The sequence below is a fragment of the Pelodiscus sinensis genome, chromosome 6, assembly GCF_049634645.1.
Source record: "Pelodiscus sinensis isolate JC-2024 chromosome 6, ASM4963464v1, whole genome shotgun sequence".
Lineage (NCBI taxonomy): Eukaryota > Metazoa > Chordata > Testudines > Trionychidae > Pelodiscus > Pelodiscus sinensis.
In genome coordinates, this window is record NC_134716.1 from 44,427,788 (window position 1) to 44,445,563 (window position 17,776).

Genomic DNA, 17,776 nt, shown 5'->3' on the forward strand with positions numbered 1-17,776 from the left:
GGGAGTGGCTCCTAGCTACTCCCCCCGCCCAGCTTCTACTAGCAACTAGAGGGGGTGCCTGCCGGAGGCGCGGCTTGTTGGATTCCGGCTGCAGCCAGTGGCTGCACACCCCCGCCAGCTCTGCTTCCCACTCCCCTTCTTCCAGCCTTCCCTTCCTCCTGGCCAGCCCCGCGGCCCCCTCCCTCCCACCAACCCCGCATCCTGCCCCCCTTCCTCCTGGCCAGCCCTGCAACCCCCGACCCCCACCACCAGCCCCACCTTCCACCCCCCTTCCTCACAGCCAGTCCCGCCCCTTCTGGCCAGTCCCTCCCCCCCCACCCACAATCAAGTGTGTCCAGTATTTTGGGGGGGGGGAGTCTACCTGGTAACCCTAGGTGAGGGTGGCACTGCTCCAGCAACAGCTTTTACTTGGGGTCTGGAGCTGCACTCCCCAGAAGGCAGCCCCTCCCAGGGAGGCTGTAGGCTGTGGGGGAGGCAGCTGGAAGCCAGGACCAGGCCACAGAGCCCTGTCTGCCTGCCCCACCCCTGGCGTGGTACGGGGGAAGGGAAAGGGGGGACAAGAGAGAGCCAGGGTGAGCGGGGGGGAAGGGGAAGGAGGGCGAGAAAGGGCCGGGGGCTGGGGAGAAGGGGCAAGAAAGGGCTGGAGGGAAAGGAGGGGAGAGAAAGGGCCCGGGGGGATAGGGATAGGAAGAGGTGAGGGGTTGAGCCTTCCCTTGCCTCTTAAACCTGTCTCCCATGAGGCCTTGATTAGAGAACTGTCCCACACACTTGAGTTTATGCTATAGAGCTGGGTTACTTCCTCTGCCCACCACTGATGCTGACATTATTAATAGTAGTGCACATCTGAAGGTGGGGAAAAAACAAGAAAACATCAAATTAGAATTTGGTCTTAAAAGTCTTGGAGATGTGCAGAAAACAGGTGTGTAGTGATGGTGTTCTGTTTGCATGGGTACGTCTACACTAGCTCCTTAGATCGAACTAGGGAGGCTAAAGAGGGTGACTGAAATTGCTAATGAAGTGCAGGATTTAAATATTCCACACTTCATTAGCATATTCCAGGCCGGTTGCCATTTTGGAAACTGACTAGCCCAAAGTAACTGCCCGTGTCTACACGTGGCAGAGAAGCACCATTCTGAGATAAACCTCATGGAATAGGATTTAACTGTTAATTCGAACTAAGGGGTTTATCTCGGAATTGTGCTTCTCTGCCACGTGTAGATGGGGGAAGTTACTTCAGGCTAGTCAGTTTCCAAAATGTCGACTGGCCGGGGATATGCTAATCAAGCATGGGATATTTAAATCCCGCGCTTCATTAGCAATTTCATTTGCTCTCATTAGCCTCCCTAGTTCAAACTAGGGGACTAATGTAGACGTACTCCATGACTAGTGGGGATGCCATGTGTGGGGAACTCTATGCTTTAGCAGTGTTCCTGGATTATTTGGTTTGATCTGGGATAATTGCCAGTTTTTTAAATTAAATTAATGTTATTCTTTAAAAATTGTCCTTGAAACCCAGTTCATTGGTAGAAATTTAGATAATAATAATAATTATTAATAAAACTCTATAGTACAGTGACACCTTTGTTTATCCGACACTCTGTTAACCAGAAAACTTTTTTAACCGGCATTGCCCCCAGCCACAATACTGTCACATCTTCAGGCGCACAGGCCTGGCTTGGTTTACCATGATTGGCTTAACAGTTTTTTATTTAAGAAGTACTAATCATCTTTAACTCAAAATAGAAATGTGAGACCAAATGCCTCACACTACAAAACTATCAATATTAAAAACTTGAGTTTTACTATTATTGTCCATTGGTTTTTCCTAGATTGATGGGACTCTCAGATAACTGGAATTTTTAGATAACCGGAATACTCTAATCACTGAGCATGCCAGATAACACAGGTTTTACTGTATTTTGTTGTTTTGTTTTTTTAAAAGTGAACTGCAAATCAAATATATTTTTAAATATATAAAATACGTTTAAAATATATACAAATATAGAAAATATATTTTTTAATATATAAAAATTGTTTCTACCCATAAGTGCTAATCTAGTGAAGGCAAATAAGCACAAAATACATTCACCTTTGTAGAGGCACAGTTTCAAGTGCAAGGCCAGGCGGGACCATTATGATCATCTAGTTTGGCATTCTACCTAAAATAGACCAGCAGACTCTATAAAAACAGCAAACAAATCATATGCTGTTGTAGTTCACATTTGAAATAAAGATATCAAGCTTTTTCTAGGCAAGACTTATAAATGTTTACTTGATGATCATATAGCTGAAATTTTAAATACAGTATATTTTTTCTCCTCTTATAGAATCTGTACCTTGCTATACTACAAAGGTATCATTTACTCTTCAGCTCTGAAGATCAGAAATCTCTAAGATCCTGTAGGACACCAGAAAAAAAAATTGTATGTCTATGTGAATGGAAAATATCACGGAGGGTCAAAAGCAGCTCATAAATAATGATCACGGAATTTCTTATTTGTTACCATATCTGCTTTCTACAGCTACAGACAAATTTGCAAGGACTAAATAGTTTTTAATCAGATATCATTTCACTTTTTAAATGAACGTATTTATTTTCAAGTCAATAGCAAAAGCACTAATTTATACACTGCTAAGGCCCTCATCCTGCAAATATTTATACATGGGTTGTATTTCACTACTGTGAATAGGGCTACTGAATGAAGTTAAGCAGATATGTGTTTGCAGGATAGGGGCCTTATGGAGTATCAGGTATATATTCTGTTGCGGTTCTAAAGAAACATTTGTTTTGTACAAGCAGTGGAAGTGCTAATGCTTTAGAAAATGCATGTGATCTATTATATTTTAAAGACCAAATGACTAAGTCAGTTGTTTGCAATAGTTCTTAACGGTAGGTTTAAATGCATTGTTTATGAGTGAGATGTTTACTTTCTGCTGTTCAGAAGGGTGCGTCTGTGGTTTTTCAATTTAAATAAATTTCAGCAAGTAGACAGCATGGAGTCTGAAAATACTGTCACTTTGTTCAAATATATTATAAGCATTTAAATTATCACAAATATTAGTACACTGGCAACTGGAATTTTTGCAGTAAACAATTTTCTATTAACAGTTTGGCAATGGCTTAATAGGATTTTAAAGAAAAATAATCTCTGGGAAGAAGTTTGAATGAATAAAACATCACGAAAATATTTTGAAACCAAGCACTTTGTCTAATATTGATTGCTCTTAAATTACAGTATTTTTGTTGGCATAATGCAAATGCCTTAGCTGTATAAGTATGATTTTGTTGGTTATAATATTTTGTTTTGCTTGTTTGTAACCTGTTGTACTCAGTTCTGTAAGTGTACAAATTGTAGAGTGTTTTGATGATTTAGTTTTGCATATGAATATTTTTCATTTATTAAATCGACTTTTAATCTAAAAATACTAATTGAAACTTGAACTCATTTAATTAAAGTAATCCCAAAATGTTTGTGTATGGGGGAGAAAAATGTAATAAAGGATGGTAACATCATAAGGATGACATATTACAGAAGAGTGCTAGCTCTGCTATAGATGAGATTTGTATCAGGGCTGCTTGCTCTTCCCCTTCCTGTCCCTCTCAGGGAGTGAGAGAAACAATTCTATTTCAGGCACATCCCATTTTCCTGGCATAACCAAACACGTCACTTTAAGTTATGATAAGAGGAAGCTGCATATAGATTTTGGTGGTTCTAGCTCTTATTGTTTAGGAGGAGTTCTTGAACAGACAGGCAAACTTTCTCAAATATGTAGTAGATATACAGTAATTACTCATTTAACACGTGTCCGCTTAACACGTTTTCGCTATAGCACGATTTTTTTTTAGGGAACATTTTTTGAATTACACAACTGTCCCTGGAATAACACGATTTCCCCAGCTGGCCTGTTGCCGGAGACTGCACGGGGCTTCCCCCACCTCCCTGCAAAGCAATGGAGGGTTCGCCACTCGCTGCACCGTTCCCCGCTAACTCCCCCTCGCCGGACGCCTTGTCCCCTCTCCTTCACCCCCACTTGCAGGCCAGTAGCTGGCTTTTCCCAGCCAGCCCATCGCCGGCGGGTGCGCGGGGCTTCCTCCACCTCCCTGCAAAGCGGTGGAGGGTTCGCCGCTCGCTGCGCTGTTCCTCAGCAGACCCATCACAGGGGCATACTGCCAACCTAATCCCCCTTCCCTCTCTGCTCCGCCCTTCCCCAGAGCCAAACACCTCCCCTCCCTGCTGTAACCCAGTCCCCTTTCTCCCCCACTCTTCTGTCTCGGTCCCAACAGACACCACCGCTTGAAACGCAACCCCCACCTTTTCCATTATTTTCAATGGGAAAATTGACCCCGCATAACACGTTTTCACTTAACATGATCATTTTCTGAAACATATCTGTAGTGATAAATGAGGAATTACTGTACAAGTAAAAATTACATTAAAAGAACATTAAATCACTGAAAGGTTAGGAAATGCAGAATTAAGGTTTCTGTGCAACCTTAATTTGTTTCCCCTTCACATATGTGCATTATGATAAAATCATTGATTACATGATCACTTACTATTTTTTCCATTCAAACTTAATGTTCTCTTTTAATCTACATTTTTGCATGTGGTTTCTTAGGTTTTTAAAAAGTGACCTGAAATAACAGAAGAGTATTATATGAAACCATGTTGAGTCTCATGTGACATATGATTACAGGTTTAAGCCCTAGAATTAGAATAAAAACACAGACATGCCCCATCCCAACATACCTACCTACCTACATACATACATATGAAATCTACAAACAATGACTGAGTTCACTAACACTACTTAGTGAGCAAGAAAGAGTATCAGAAATATGACTTACAGAGGTAATTTATATAATATTCTTATTGCATTTCTAAAAAACTTTTGAAAATATGATTTTACACTATTAAATTATTTTTCTACATTTGTTACACTAGTAAAGATAGGTGAGATTCATTGGCCCCCAAATATTATGTAAAATACTTCAGATCAACAAAATAATGTGGAAAATAATACAATTTATTAATCGCTAAGGCTGTGATTCTGTAAACACTTATCAACACGCTTAACATTAACCATCTGAATAGTCCTATGACTACTCATTTGCATCATACATGGGGGCTATGTCTACACGGGCCCCTTTTTCGGAAGGGGCATGCTAATTTTAAAAGTGGGAATAGGGAAATCCGCGGGGGATTTAAATATCCCCCGTGGATTTAAATAAACATGTCCGCCGCTTTTTTTCCGGCTTGGGGAAAAGCCGGAAAAAAAGCATCTAGACTAGCGCGATCCTCCGGAATAAAGCGCTATTTCGGAGGATCTCTTATTCCAGCATAGGAAAATATGGTCACCCTACGTCCAGCCTATTTAGGTGAGACCATCTCTTTTCATTTTACAGGTAGTAATCCAGCTGCGGAGACAAGTTGGATTTCTTGCCCTGGGTTACTCTGCGGGTTCAGGAGCCAAAAGGCAAAAACCAAAGACTCCCCCCTCCCCATTATTTGTAAAAGACTCTCCGCTTATAAGCCAGCCCCATGATGGCTTGGGACCCCGCCAGGTAAGCCGCACTGGAGCTGGCTCCTTGGCCTCGTCTTCACTCCCAAGCACGGCTGGTGACTAAGGGGAGGGGGCCACGGATGAATTCACCCGCGGGGCAGGCTCCACAAAGGCGCCCGGTAGTTCCCAGGGCGAGCGGGGCGGCTCTACAACGCTGTGCCGAGAGGCGGGAAGCTGGCGCCAAAGCCAGCGGGTGAGTAGGAGGAGGAAACGGAGCGGGGCTGGCCCCAGGCCCGGGGTAATCCCCGCGCTCACTGCTGCAGGTGCGGGCGCGGCGCGGGGCTATGTAGGGGCGCGGGCGGGCGCAGGGCAGAGCGGCTCTTCTGTGAGGATCAGCCGCGCGGGCTGCGAGGAGAGGTGAGGGCTTGGCGTGCGAGCCGGGGGTGCAGCCCGGCCGCCTCTTATTCCTTCTCCCGGCTGGGCTCCAGGTGCGGCTCGGCGGAGCCCGCAAAGGCTTGTCCGGCGCTGCGAAGGGAGGAGGACAAGCGAGGCAATGGGCTACCCCCGCTTGGCAGCGCTCACTCCGTGCTAGGGGTGGCCTCGGCGCTGCGGCCGCCCGTGCATTTCCAAGGGCCCTCCGGGATTTCGGAGCACAAGGCCCATGGGCGGTGATTGGAAACCGGCCTCCAAGCCCCCTTGCATTTTGTCCCCACTCGGGCTGAGGTAGGGCACTTCTGCTAATTGGAGTCACTACCTCCAACATGCTGCACCCTCACCCAAGCTGACAGATTCAGGACGCTTCACTTGTATCTGGAAAGCGCCCTCCTGCCTTCCTCTTCTGATAAACCCCTGGCATCGGAAATATGTTTGGACAAAACAGTGGTGCCGCAAAGCCTGGGAAGAGCCAAATGTAAGAGTTGAGAGCTGTTAACTGGAAACACTGAGGACTCAAGAGTTTGAGTTAAAAATGATTTTGTTCTTAAAAGGTGAATCTTCCATTCTTTGTATCTGTTTTTGGTGGCTTCCAGTCTTTGGGGGAGCCCCAATTTCAAGTCTTCTCTACAACCATGGCTAGAAACCCTTTAAAAATGTTTCTGTTTAACCACATGACTCCAGAAGTGAGAGCTTTCAGAAATACCAAATAGGAGACTCATGAGAATATTGTGAGAATTATCTGTAAGACCATTTTAAGTCTCAAACTGCTTTACATTCTAAAGCAAAATCTGGAGTAACACACTAGTTTAAGGAGCAGTATGCAGGCACCTAGTTAGGTATCTAGTACTTTAGTTCTCAAAAGTTCTTGGCTCATGGACCACCTGACTCAATGCAGATCTTTCCATGGACCACCAGTTGCTAATGGAAACTCATAGTTAATTACATAAATACGCCCAAGCCATTTTGCTAGTGCGGCAGCTAGGGAGAATGGTTTAATTTAAATTATTAAACAGATTAAGCATTTCATTTTAAATAAACTAACATGAGAAAGTTAAAACACTTAACCTGTTTAATAATTTAAATAAAACCAAAGTAAAATATTAATTTATGTCCAACACAAAAGGTTTCAATGTTTTCTATATTGATGGCAGAGGTAGAGCACCTTTTTTGGGTCAGAGGTCACTGACCCATAGAAAAATCAGTTGGGGATCACAAATATGGGAAGGGAGCAGAAAGATTGAGGTTCAGGGCCTTCCATAGGCCAGATTTACTTATTCTGGGGTTCTGGAGTTAGTTGATTTATTTGGATCCCCTTAGGCTCTGGGGTGGGGAAATATGAGGGTTTCAGTGTGACAGGTCTGCCAGTGAGTGGAATAAGGATGGGGGTGTGGGATCTGGGCAGGAGATGGGGTGCAGGAGGGTGTGAGGTAGGGTGCAGAAGCAGGCTGGAAGTAGGATGTCTGGCTGCGGGGAGGGAGCAAGAGCAAGGGAGGGTGCAGCGTGTGGCCAGGAGGGAAGGGGCCACAGACATAGCTGCTGTTCCTGATCCTCTCACAGGGAAGGGGGCACCCCAATGTACTGAAACCCCCACAACTCAGTCACAAACTCCCACAGTTACCTGCTCCCTCACACTTCACATAGAGATTGCACCACGACCCCTGTCTGACAACAAAAAGTATGACCCCAGGAGTGGGGGACTGAAGCCTGAGCCTGAGTTCCCACTGCTCTGGGGAGTAAAGAGAGGGAGGAAAGCCAAAGCTTCAGGGCTTCAGCCCCAGGTGGAGTGCCTGCAACCTGACCAGTTTGGTCTCAGTTGTTGGTGCTCGGGATTCAGCATCAGCATTGGGCCTGGGCCACATCAAGTCTAACAGCCTGGCAACCCCCTTAAAATGGATTGCGACCCACTGTGGGATCCTGATCTACATTTTGAGAACTGCTGCCTTAGAGTGTTAGCTCTATTTCTTTAGTTTAATACATCACTTTTCTTGTCTTTGAGAACTAAAGTACAGTCAGAGAGAGCCAAAGGCTGTCAGGTGGTATTTTGTAGCGATAAAATAGTAAGCTATATTAGTCTCTCGTTGGTTGAAGATATGCTTTTATGAGCTTCAGCTTGAGTTTTGAAAGCGAACCATGCCAAAGAGTCACATGTACACATTCGTGCTTCACACGCTCCACTTCCCCACCCTCATGTCCCGCCCAGCCACCAATTGGCGGGACGTCCTACCACCAGTGGAGGGTGGGGAGCCCCGGTCAGCCAGTCTCTATTTGACCTTGGTTCCACAGCCCACTGGAGACACCTGCTGGAGAATCCTGCACGGCGCGGTGAGCACGGGCGTGTACTTGGCGCGGTTCACCCCCACCTCCAAAACGTGCCTCTTCTGTGGCGTGAGGGAGACCCTGGCGCACATTTACATCGAGTGCGCCAGGCTACAGCCTCTCTTTTGGCTCCTGTTAAGGTTCTGGCTGCACTTTTCCCCCTACTTGTTTATTTACGCACATCCCATCCATGGCCCCACAAAGTCGCAGGACCTCCTGGTCAACCTCCTCCTGGCGATGGCCAAATTGGCAACCTATAAAACCAGGGACAAGAAGTTGGCCGGGGGAGGGGCCTGCGACTGTGGGGCCTATTTCCGTTGCTGTATCCGCTTACGTATCCGGGCAGAGTTCCAATGGGCTGCGTCCACTGGCTCACTCGATGTAGATGTGAGACCTTCGGGGGGCAGTGGACGCAGTCCAGGGTTCTCTGCTTGGTATCCCCATCTGGTTCCCTTGTTTTAACCCTTTGACCCTCACACCCGTACCTGTTTTTTCATTATTTGTCCCCAGTAGTTAGTTGGTTCTTCCGGGTTCTGTGGACCCTCCCCGCAGGCTGGGGGGAGGTCTTTTAGATGTGGACGGGCTAACGCCCACCCACCTCCCAGACACCAAATAGTTGAGTTTTGAAAGCCTGCACTCCCCACTCGCTACTGTGACCAGCAGCATGAAAAGAATCCTCAAAGCTCTGCATCAGGAATGAATTGGAGAACTTGGAGTGGAGAGGGCTTACTAAAGTTGTACAACCCCCTCCTCCCCCCCAAGTCTTTTTGTAGTGCTTCATTTGTCCAAACTTTTCTTTGAACCTGCTCAAGCATCCATCAATGAACAAGCAATAAACCTTGTTCTTTAATTTTTCTTCCAGGCTTCCCATTGCCTTATCTCTGTCCTTGTAATCAGATTGTCTTTTCTTCCAATGAGTGTGAGGTTCCTCGAAGAGAGGCTCAACTCCTAAGTTTTCTGCCATTTCTTTGGCAGCAATGGAGGATCTTGAAATCCATTATCTCTTTAGACCACAACAAAATCAAGGCAGCTTCTCATCAAATGTAGTAGCAGTTGTGGTGTCCATCGATTGATATTGTAATGCCTTGCTATTGTAATGCCAGCATAAATCAGGATATCATGCCAAGCCAGAACTGAGGTCAGAAATTTGAAGTTAGTTCAAAATTGTACAGTGAATATCAACAGAGTTCAGGATCTCTGTCTATAAAGCAGGATCTGATGTATTGATTTGTGGTGTGTAATTTTTCTCACTGCTGTTTCTGTCATCAAGCAAGACTGATTCTTTTCTGTCATGTCTCTCCTCTTCATGTGAGCAACATTTTTCTTTTATCATCACTCTCCTTTATGCCACGAGGAAAATAGAATGATTCTCCATCTCTTTCCTCATATTTCCATTCCTTATCGCCAGGAAAACCTGCTAATTCCTTAATAATAAAACTTCCATCATTTATGCTTTGCTCTTCAATTTCTTTTGCACTGGGACTTTTGCTACTGCCTAAAATCAGTATATGTTCTTTTTCAGATTTTTTTCCTTATCAGATTTATTCCTTGTGATGGACTTGGACTGCATCACAAATGTCAATGATCTTGGATTCTTTCTAATCTTCATTTGTGCAGATTACAAATCCACCATGTAAACCTGCATGACTTGCACGATGCCTAAAAGCAGGCTAGAAAAGTTCAAAGGAAGAAGTGAGAAATGTAAACATCTTAGTGTAGGGCAAGACATTCCTCTTCTTTCCTGTATTGTTTTCCTGACTCTACTACTATGTTTTTGCTGACCACACTATTATCATAATGCTGTCTTACAAACTACAGAATTTCTTTGATAAATATCACTGATTTAGACAAAATAATGTGAGAAGGAAGTGCTGCAACAAGATACATTATGTTTCAGGGCTTCACTGAAGTGCATCATACCACCGCTGGGTGAGACTGTTTGCACTGCTCTTGCCTTCAGTGCATTACTCAGTTCAGGGTGGTTTCTTGTTGAAAGCACTTGAATGACAAGTATAATACAGTCTCTGCTATGCTTTCCCATAGGGATGTTGTAGTTTAGTTTATTAATGGATAAGCAAAAGCTTATAGGTTAATGCTATAGACTACACACATTTCCCCCTCTACCCCCCGCCAGTAAATTTTTTTAGCAGGCTGGCCAGCAGCCTGGCTCAGTCTTGGCTTACAATGGGTCTGGGACATACCTCTGCTGTGGCTCTGCATTTAGTGTGTATTAGTGGGGTGGACAGGCAGCCTAGTTCAGTTCTGCCTTGTGCTGGGTCTGGGAGCTCAGACTTCCCCCAGAGAGGGGCTGCTGCCATCCCATGCTGCTGCCTCTTTATCAGAGGCAGCAGCACAGGGCAACAGGCAGCCTATCTGTGAGGGGAGCTGGCTTTTAAACTGGCTCCCTTCATGGACCAGCTCCCACCTGGCACCCCGTGCTGCTGCCTCTGATACAGAGGCAGCAGCGCAGGGTGGCAGAGGCCTTCTAGGGAATGAGGCCAAAGCACACTGGCTGCCAGCCTCCCCCCTGGTGACTATAGAATAATTGACTAACTGATAAGTATTCGTAAGGTTACTTGACTATTCAATTAAGCAATATTTAACATCCTTACTCTCCCATCTGAAGAAGAGGATTCTGGCTGGAAGTGCAGGACCCCACTGAAGCACCATCTTGTCTATCATCCTGGACTTAGACTGTAAATGTTCAGAGCCCTATATGTGACAGAAACAGCCCCATAGGAGAATAAATAAGGCAATAAGAGCCCAGGAAGATTACTAGGGAAGGTGGTACACTTGAGAGTGTCTATTCTGCAATAAAATCATGGCTGGCCATTGACAGCTGACTCAAGATTATGCATCTATATGTAAGGGGACTGTTAGCCCCTTACTAAAACTCTGTGGGAGTTTTGATTTTCCAGCTCCCAGTATCAAAAGGGGAAGGGTTCATGAGAAATCATGGCCCTGAGACTGACAGACCCCAGAGACAATGGAAAGCAGCCAACATTCCAGCTCAGCCTGAATGACAGGTTGGACAGGCCAGTGAGGAAAGCAAGAGGCCAGGCCCCGTCCTCCCTGTGAGCTGGGATTGTTCTGGGTCTCTCTGAGCAAGGAGAGAGCTGAGAGACAGCTAAGAGCAGTGCAAGCTGTGTGCAAAAGAAGTCCTGCAGTAACAGAGCCAGACACAGACTGCCCAAGGAGTGCAAGCTGTGTGGAGAGGCAGTTGTGCAGCAACAGAGCCAGGCACACACAGCTCAAGGAACACAGACCCTGTGTTGAGCAGCAGACTGGCAGTGCTCAGAGAAGCCAAAAGGGACAGAGAAGCAATGCAAGGAGCTGGAGACTGACAAGGCAGCACAGCCTACAGCTGGGTGTGGTGAGCAGCTGGGACCAGCAAAGTGTGGGGAGAGGCTCTGGGGAGGGAGATATCACCAGCCAAGAGGCTCAGCAGGCCAGACTGGGAGAGGGGTCTGGCCACTTAGAGCTTGAGGCTGTGTGGTCACTGCCAGAGCAAGCGTGTCCACCCTGCAGCCCCCCTGCAGCACATCCAGGGCCTCTAAGGGGCCTATAAGGAAGAGACTGTGAACTGTCCTTACACTCTGCAGACTGCTGTTTTGATGTCCCTGTGTTACAGAGCAGGACTGTGTGTTCTCATCTAACCATTCTCATTTTTTTCTTATTCTTTTCTCTTTAATCAGTTGATGTTTAATAAATTGTACTTGCTTGAACCTTATGAAATGATCACTGGGCCAAGAAAGCATGCAGTGTAAAAAGAGCACCTCAGAGTGGGGACACCCTAACTCCTGCCCCTACTGACTACAAGGTCGGGGATTAAGCCCCAGGAAACCTGGGCCCAGCCTTGTTGGGGTTTCGAGGACTCTGCTACTCAGGAGAGTGGAGGGGGAGCCCTCAGGATCAGGGAAGCCGTGGGGTAAAGGAAGTGGGAGCGGGGACTCAGATCCTTTCGCTGGTCCATTTCACCGGGGTGGTATATAAGCCAGGAAAGTTCCCCACAATAGCGGGACCATTCCCCCGCTAACATATACAATTTCATGTACATGTTTAAGCTTCTTTGGGGTACTGGAGCTTGAATGTCTATCCTGTAATTTCATAGCCCAATGTTTGGAACCTTGAAAGCTTGTGTCAACTGACATGAGCCAGCTGTGGGTGTTTTATTGCAGTGTAGACATATTCACATGTAACCAGCTGTAATCTTCTAACACTGTAAGAAAATACACACAGTGTTAGCATTGACTTATTTATTTTTTCCTGGATACCACTAACATTCAAATTGAAATTACTGAACCACTGTCAGATTCAGTAAAATCACTTGAGAGAGAGAGAGTATCATGTAGAAAGGAATAACTCAGGGCACTAATTGGGTATGTCAGAATATTAGAACTAAGATACGTGGAAATCTTAGTCTGTCAGTTTGAACCCAGCTCAGATAGGTTCCCCACCCCTGATATAGACCAAATTGCTTTTTTCCTTTTTGGGTTGCAGGCTGCTGAAAAATCAGTCAGGGTCCGCATGTAAATGAGAAGCAAGAAATGAAACGAAACAAAAACCCTCATTGACCTGGCCCTCGACTGAGAAGGATTAGGGTTGCCCAGTGTCTGGTATTTAACTGGACAGTTCGGTATTTTCGCCTCCTGTCTGGTAAAAAATTCAGAAAATACCGGACACCTACAATGTTCGGTATTTTATGATTTTTTTCCCCCCTTGGCCAGGAGGCAAAAATCCCAGGCTGTCCAGCTCAATACGCAGGCAGCCTGGCAACCCTAGTGCTTACTGAGTTCCATAGGGGAGTTGTTCCGGCCTTGTGCTCGGAGGCAAGATGGCAGGTGGCTGCTGGCAGCCTGTTAGGGCCAAAAAGCCTCACCACACGTTTCTTAAATGGGTCATGCTCTTGTTGTGTTTTTTTTGTTTGTTTTTTGTTTTTTGTTTTAACAACTTTCCGGGTCTTTTTTTTTTTTTGTTCGGTACTTTTTCAGAAATCATCTGGTAACCCTAAGAAGGATAAAGACACTCCCCACATTCCCCTTGCACACCGGTGCCTACAGGGGCCCAGGCTAGTAGATTTTGTGTGCTCTAATCCTGCAGGGGATCATTGGGAACAGGGGTGCTGGATTGCCAGTGAGGGCTCTCCTGTGGTGGAAGGTAGCCCCAAGCCTCAGGGGCTGGATACAGGCAAGCCGGGGGCTGCATCTGCCCCCCGAGCCTTAAGTTCCCCACCCTTGGTCTATATGAAGTGAGTTGAGTGAGGAGTTGTCTTCATGAAATCCATAACCAAAAATACCATTGGTAGTGACTTTGTTGGTAACCTCAGACTAAAAGTCAAGCATAGAAAGCAGAAGGCTGGATAACATCAATGAGATAGTTCAAACACGTCCATACTGTTTGTGTTTAAAGAGACAAGTTTAATTTCTAGACTACTTTCTGGTGTTTTATAAGCATTATGCTTCTCCCCATACCACTTTTCTAAAACAGTTTTAGTTTAAAGATCTTTCCTAACCATAAATTTCTGTCTTCCTCCCACACTCCAAAGCAATAATTCCTAGAGTTAGATATAAAAAAGACCCTGGCCAATAGCTGTCTTAGTAATCATGTCCTGCCGTAGGAGTGCTGTATGCATCATTATACTGGTTTGATTAGGATTAGTTGATATGTTTTTTGTTTAAATTTTGGGAGCAACTTCTCTTGAAAAGTGAATTTCCATAATAAAAAGGAGTAGGAAGTTGGCAAATGTTTTTAATCTGCTCCCATTTTTAACTCTCTCTAGACGTGGGACCACGCAGAGCAGTAAGGCTCCCTTTACTGGGAGGAAATATTGATGTGCATTCTCACTTCAATTGTAAATGTGATCTTGCATCCAAATACAGTAGGTTATTTTTTTTGAACTAGAGAATAAACAATTTCCTGTTGCAACAGTACCATTATTTTTCCTTGAGAACTTTATTAAAAACAAGGAAGAAACTGTTCAGTTGTGTCTGTCTCTTTGCAGTTTGCTCTTGTAGCTCTGTCTGACTTGGATTAAGATGATCTGTCATTGATGTCACCAGTCTGGTTTCTCCACTGTCTGTATGCTACTGAATTTTTGAGAATATTTTACGGGAGCGAAGTAACACAGTTGAGACAGGGAAAATATTTACTTCATCTATAAATTAGCCTTAATTTAGAGCAGACTGACTGTGAAGATTGCATTTTTCAGAAGAGCTCTGTTCCCATTTAAGCATCAGCATCACTTCTGAAAATCTGGCCAGATATCACTACATTTGATGCTGAGTTGTTTTGAGTCTTGAGCATATATTTAGTTGCCTTAAATATGAGCTGACCTCTGAGTAAGTACTGAGCTCTTCTGAAAATGTGGCTCTCAGTATAAAACATTGAGGATCTAGTTAGTTTTGTAGTTTTTATTTTTGGTTTAACGTTCTCTATGTCTCTAAAAATGAAGTAACCACAGTATGGAGTGGGTCAGGGAATTTAAGGTCCTACCTAATAGAGATTTGCAACTGCTGTTTCTAGTGGTTGGATAATGTTGTCTGTGCCTATTGGGTGGGTGAATGCTCAGTGCTAAGGAAGATTTTTTTTTTTTTTAAAATAGCACCTTCTGAGACTGCATTCCAGGCAGTATACTAAATGATAAAGAAGAAAGTGTTGATGAAAAGTTGAAACATTGTTTCATTTATTTCTGAACGTAAGAAAAAGTGTTCTAATGGTTGATGAATCTTTTCAGTCCGTGGACTTGTGTGACTACAGCATTAGCCAGTATTAAACACCCAAAATGGAAACGGGAAATAGTTAATATTGAAGTACACAGAAGAATAGAATTAGAAGTATCAAGTCTGAGAGAGAGGCTATGTCTACACTGCAGGCTTCTTGCGGAAGAGATCTTCCACAGAAAGTTCTTGTGCAAGAGCACGTCCACACTGCCATGTGCTTTTGCACAAGAGAGCGTCCACACTGCCATGGACACTCTTGCGCAAAAAAGCTCTGATAGCCAATCACAGAATGGCCATCAGAGCACCTGTGCTTTTTCCGATAGGGGTTTATTGCACAAGAAACCCCTGTAGTCCGTCCACACATGCCTTTTTGAAAAAGAGCTCTTTCGCAAAAAGGCTTATTCCTTGTAGAAAGAGGAATAACTCTTGTGCAAAAAGCCCTGTTTTCTGACAATCTACTGTACTTTTTCTTGCACAGAAACACTCCTGTAGTGTGGATGCTCTGTGAGTTTTTGCACAAAAACTCTGCAGTGTAGATGTAGCCAGAGGTGTCTGCAGGTAGAAACAATATAAAGGATTACAGCTGGTTAGAAAATAGGGCAACGATTCTGAAAATACACGTGCATGTGCCTAACTTTGTGCACTGAGAGATGTCAGTCTTCATTAAATATTGAGGATTGCTGAACGTATTGACTGGTTAGGCATATGCTATTTCACTGAACTGTTGTTAAACTTGTGCAGCCATACTTACATTCCAAGCAGGAATGGAACTGCAATATCAATTTTTAACAACATGTCACAGTACATTTTGCAGAAAGCATGAGTTCAAATGCTAATCTGTACCTTTTAGGGTTGCCGGGTGTCTTGTTTTGAACCGGACAGTCCAGTAATTGAGCTTTCTGTTCGGGAAACAAATTGAGAAAATATAAATGTCCAGCATAAGATGTAATGTAGATTGTGATGTAATGCCAAGTGTGTCTGGTATTTTTGTTGAAACCATCTGGCAACTCTAGTACCTTTTTGATTAAATGTCTTTTGAGTGTGAGATTCTCTATATTTCAGGAGAGCTGATATAAGAGTAACTGTTGAAACTTGTACATCAACAAATCCTGTTCATAAGAAGGTATCAAAAAATCTTTTTTTTTGGGGGGGGGGTATATCTGCTGTATTTTGTCTGGTAAAACAGAATGTAAATTGCCTCAATGCCTTGATGCAATGACACAGGTCTCTGAGTTGCTATGAAACTTTTTTTGTATATATTGCTGTATACCCATATAACCTCGTGTTTAAGTGAACCATGATGCTTTTGTGGATTATACAGAAAATTATTCTAATAATTTAAAATGTACATTATAGATAAACTTGAGTATACTTGTCAGTGTGATTCACTTTTCATTCAGCTGCTATTATTTAGCACCCCCAAAAGTCTGAACTGTAGGTGTGATAAAAGCACCACTTTAGTCCCCTTCTATTTTATATCTTAATTGTAATTAATTTGTCTTTTTTTTTTTTGTAAATGTAATTTTTTTTACATGTCATGTCTCCTGTGTACTTTATGGAGCTCAGCAGCACATTGTTATGCTAAACAAATAATTTTAATATAATTCTACTCAAACTGACAGGAACTTACCGTGCGTATTACTGATGATGCAGGTCCATTATTCTTGTATTCTCTTGTTATAGGAGAAGAAGATTTTCAGAGGTAATTGCTATCTTGCTGCTTTTTTCTAAGAAACAATGGAACTTGCTGTCCTTAACTGTGAATGTTGTTCTAAGAATAATAATGTATTCTGTATTTTTTACTTCATTCATTGTTGCTATAAACTTTTGGCAATTTATATGCCAGCTGCATTATGTTTTCTTTTTAACATAATGTCAATACAAGTGTCAGCATTTGAGCTGGGAAGCAGACTATTCTGAAAGATTTCTTTGTTTTATTGAGGAAAATAAGTATAGGAAATCAGATGATTATCTTTCTTTAAAGTATTTAAAGTATTAATAAATAATGTAAAACTCCTGTTAACATAGTAAAAAGTTGCCCTTGTTAGCTATTAGGGATGTTAGCTACGTGTATTTTAGTAATTGTGTATCTGCAACAATTTTTGGTGGTTACATGGTTATTAAAATACTCCCCAGGAATAGGGATGGAGGTCAGTGTGCTCCTGGCCCTACTCCCAGAGAGCCCCCTGCCAAAATTGCCTCCCCTGACGGACTGGCTCTGCCTCCCTCCATGTGCTACTGCCTGGCGGAGCTGGCATGAGCAGAGAGCTGTTCTCCTCACCCTCCATGCTGCTGCCTCTGACACGGAGGCAGCAGTGCGGGGAGGCGGTTCTGCAGGTGCTGATATGCATGGGGAGCCAGCTTGAAAGCCAACTTCCTATGTGTACCAGCTGCCGTCTGCCTATCAGAGGCAGAAGTATGGAGGCGGGAGGGGCAGGCAGCTCTGTGGGATCTGGTGCTCGCCCTCCCCCAGCACCAGCTCTCACCTCTCCCCTGGGTCTGATAGGGAGACAAGAGGAGGAGTTGCAAGTAATTGTTGCAGAGGAAGCTGGTGGGGAGACTGCATGTAGTCTAGGCTTATCAGTTAAGGATTTAAATGTCTCTATGCTAACATCCCTATTAGATGTGCTGCGAGATCAATGTGAGTCTTTGAAAGTTCTGTTGTATGCTGTTGAAAATTAATTGTGTGAACTTTTGAGTTGTGTTTATGTAGTGTCTGAAGTTATTGTGCATACAGTATTGGTGTCTTTAGTAAAGTCAATGTCTGATGGCTCTGGTATAAAAAAAATAACATTCTTTTC

General features: G+C 44.0%; 2 protein-coding genes across 4 annotated transcripts in view; both read left to right on the top strand.

The window, feature by feature from the left end:
* The window catches only part of LRRC2 (leucine rich repeat containing 2), a 361,338-nt gene extending 357,926 nt beyond the window's left edge, over window positions 1–3,412 (top strand). For all 3 annotated transcript variants that reach the window (XM_025187890.2, XM_075931850.1, XM_006129375.4), the window contains exon 9: window positions 2,328–3,412. In XM_025187890.2, the coding sequence (XP_025043675.2) occupies window positions 2,328–2,377 (50 nt within the window). In that variant the 3' untranslated portion in view covers window positions 2,378–3,412. The remainder of the gene's footprint in view (window positions 1–2,327) is intronic.
* Window positions 3,413–8,493: 5,081 nt separating this feature from the next.
* Window positions 8,494–17,776, top strand: part of LOC102451526 (spindle assembly abnormal protein 6 homolog) — a 33,098-nt gene continuing 23,815 nt past the window's right edge. Inside the window, exons 1-4 of the mRNA XM_075932852.1 lie at window positions 8,494–8,590; window positions 9,796–9,889; window positions 16,038–16,098; window positions 16,598–16,677. Coding sequence (XP_075788967.1) covers window positions 8,494–8,590; window positions 9,796–9,889; window positions 16,038–16,098; window positions 16,598–16,677 — 332 coding nt within the window. The remainder of the gene's footprint in view (window positions 8,591–9,795; window positions 9,890–16,037; window positions 16,099–16,597; window positions 16,678–17,776) is intronic.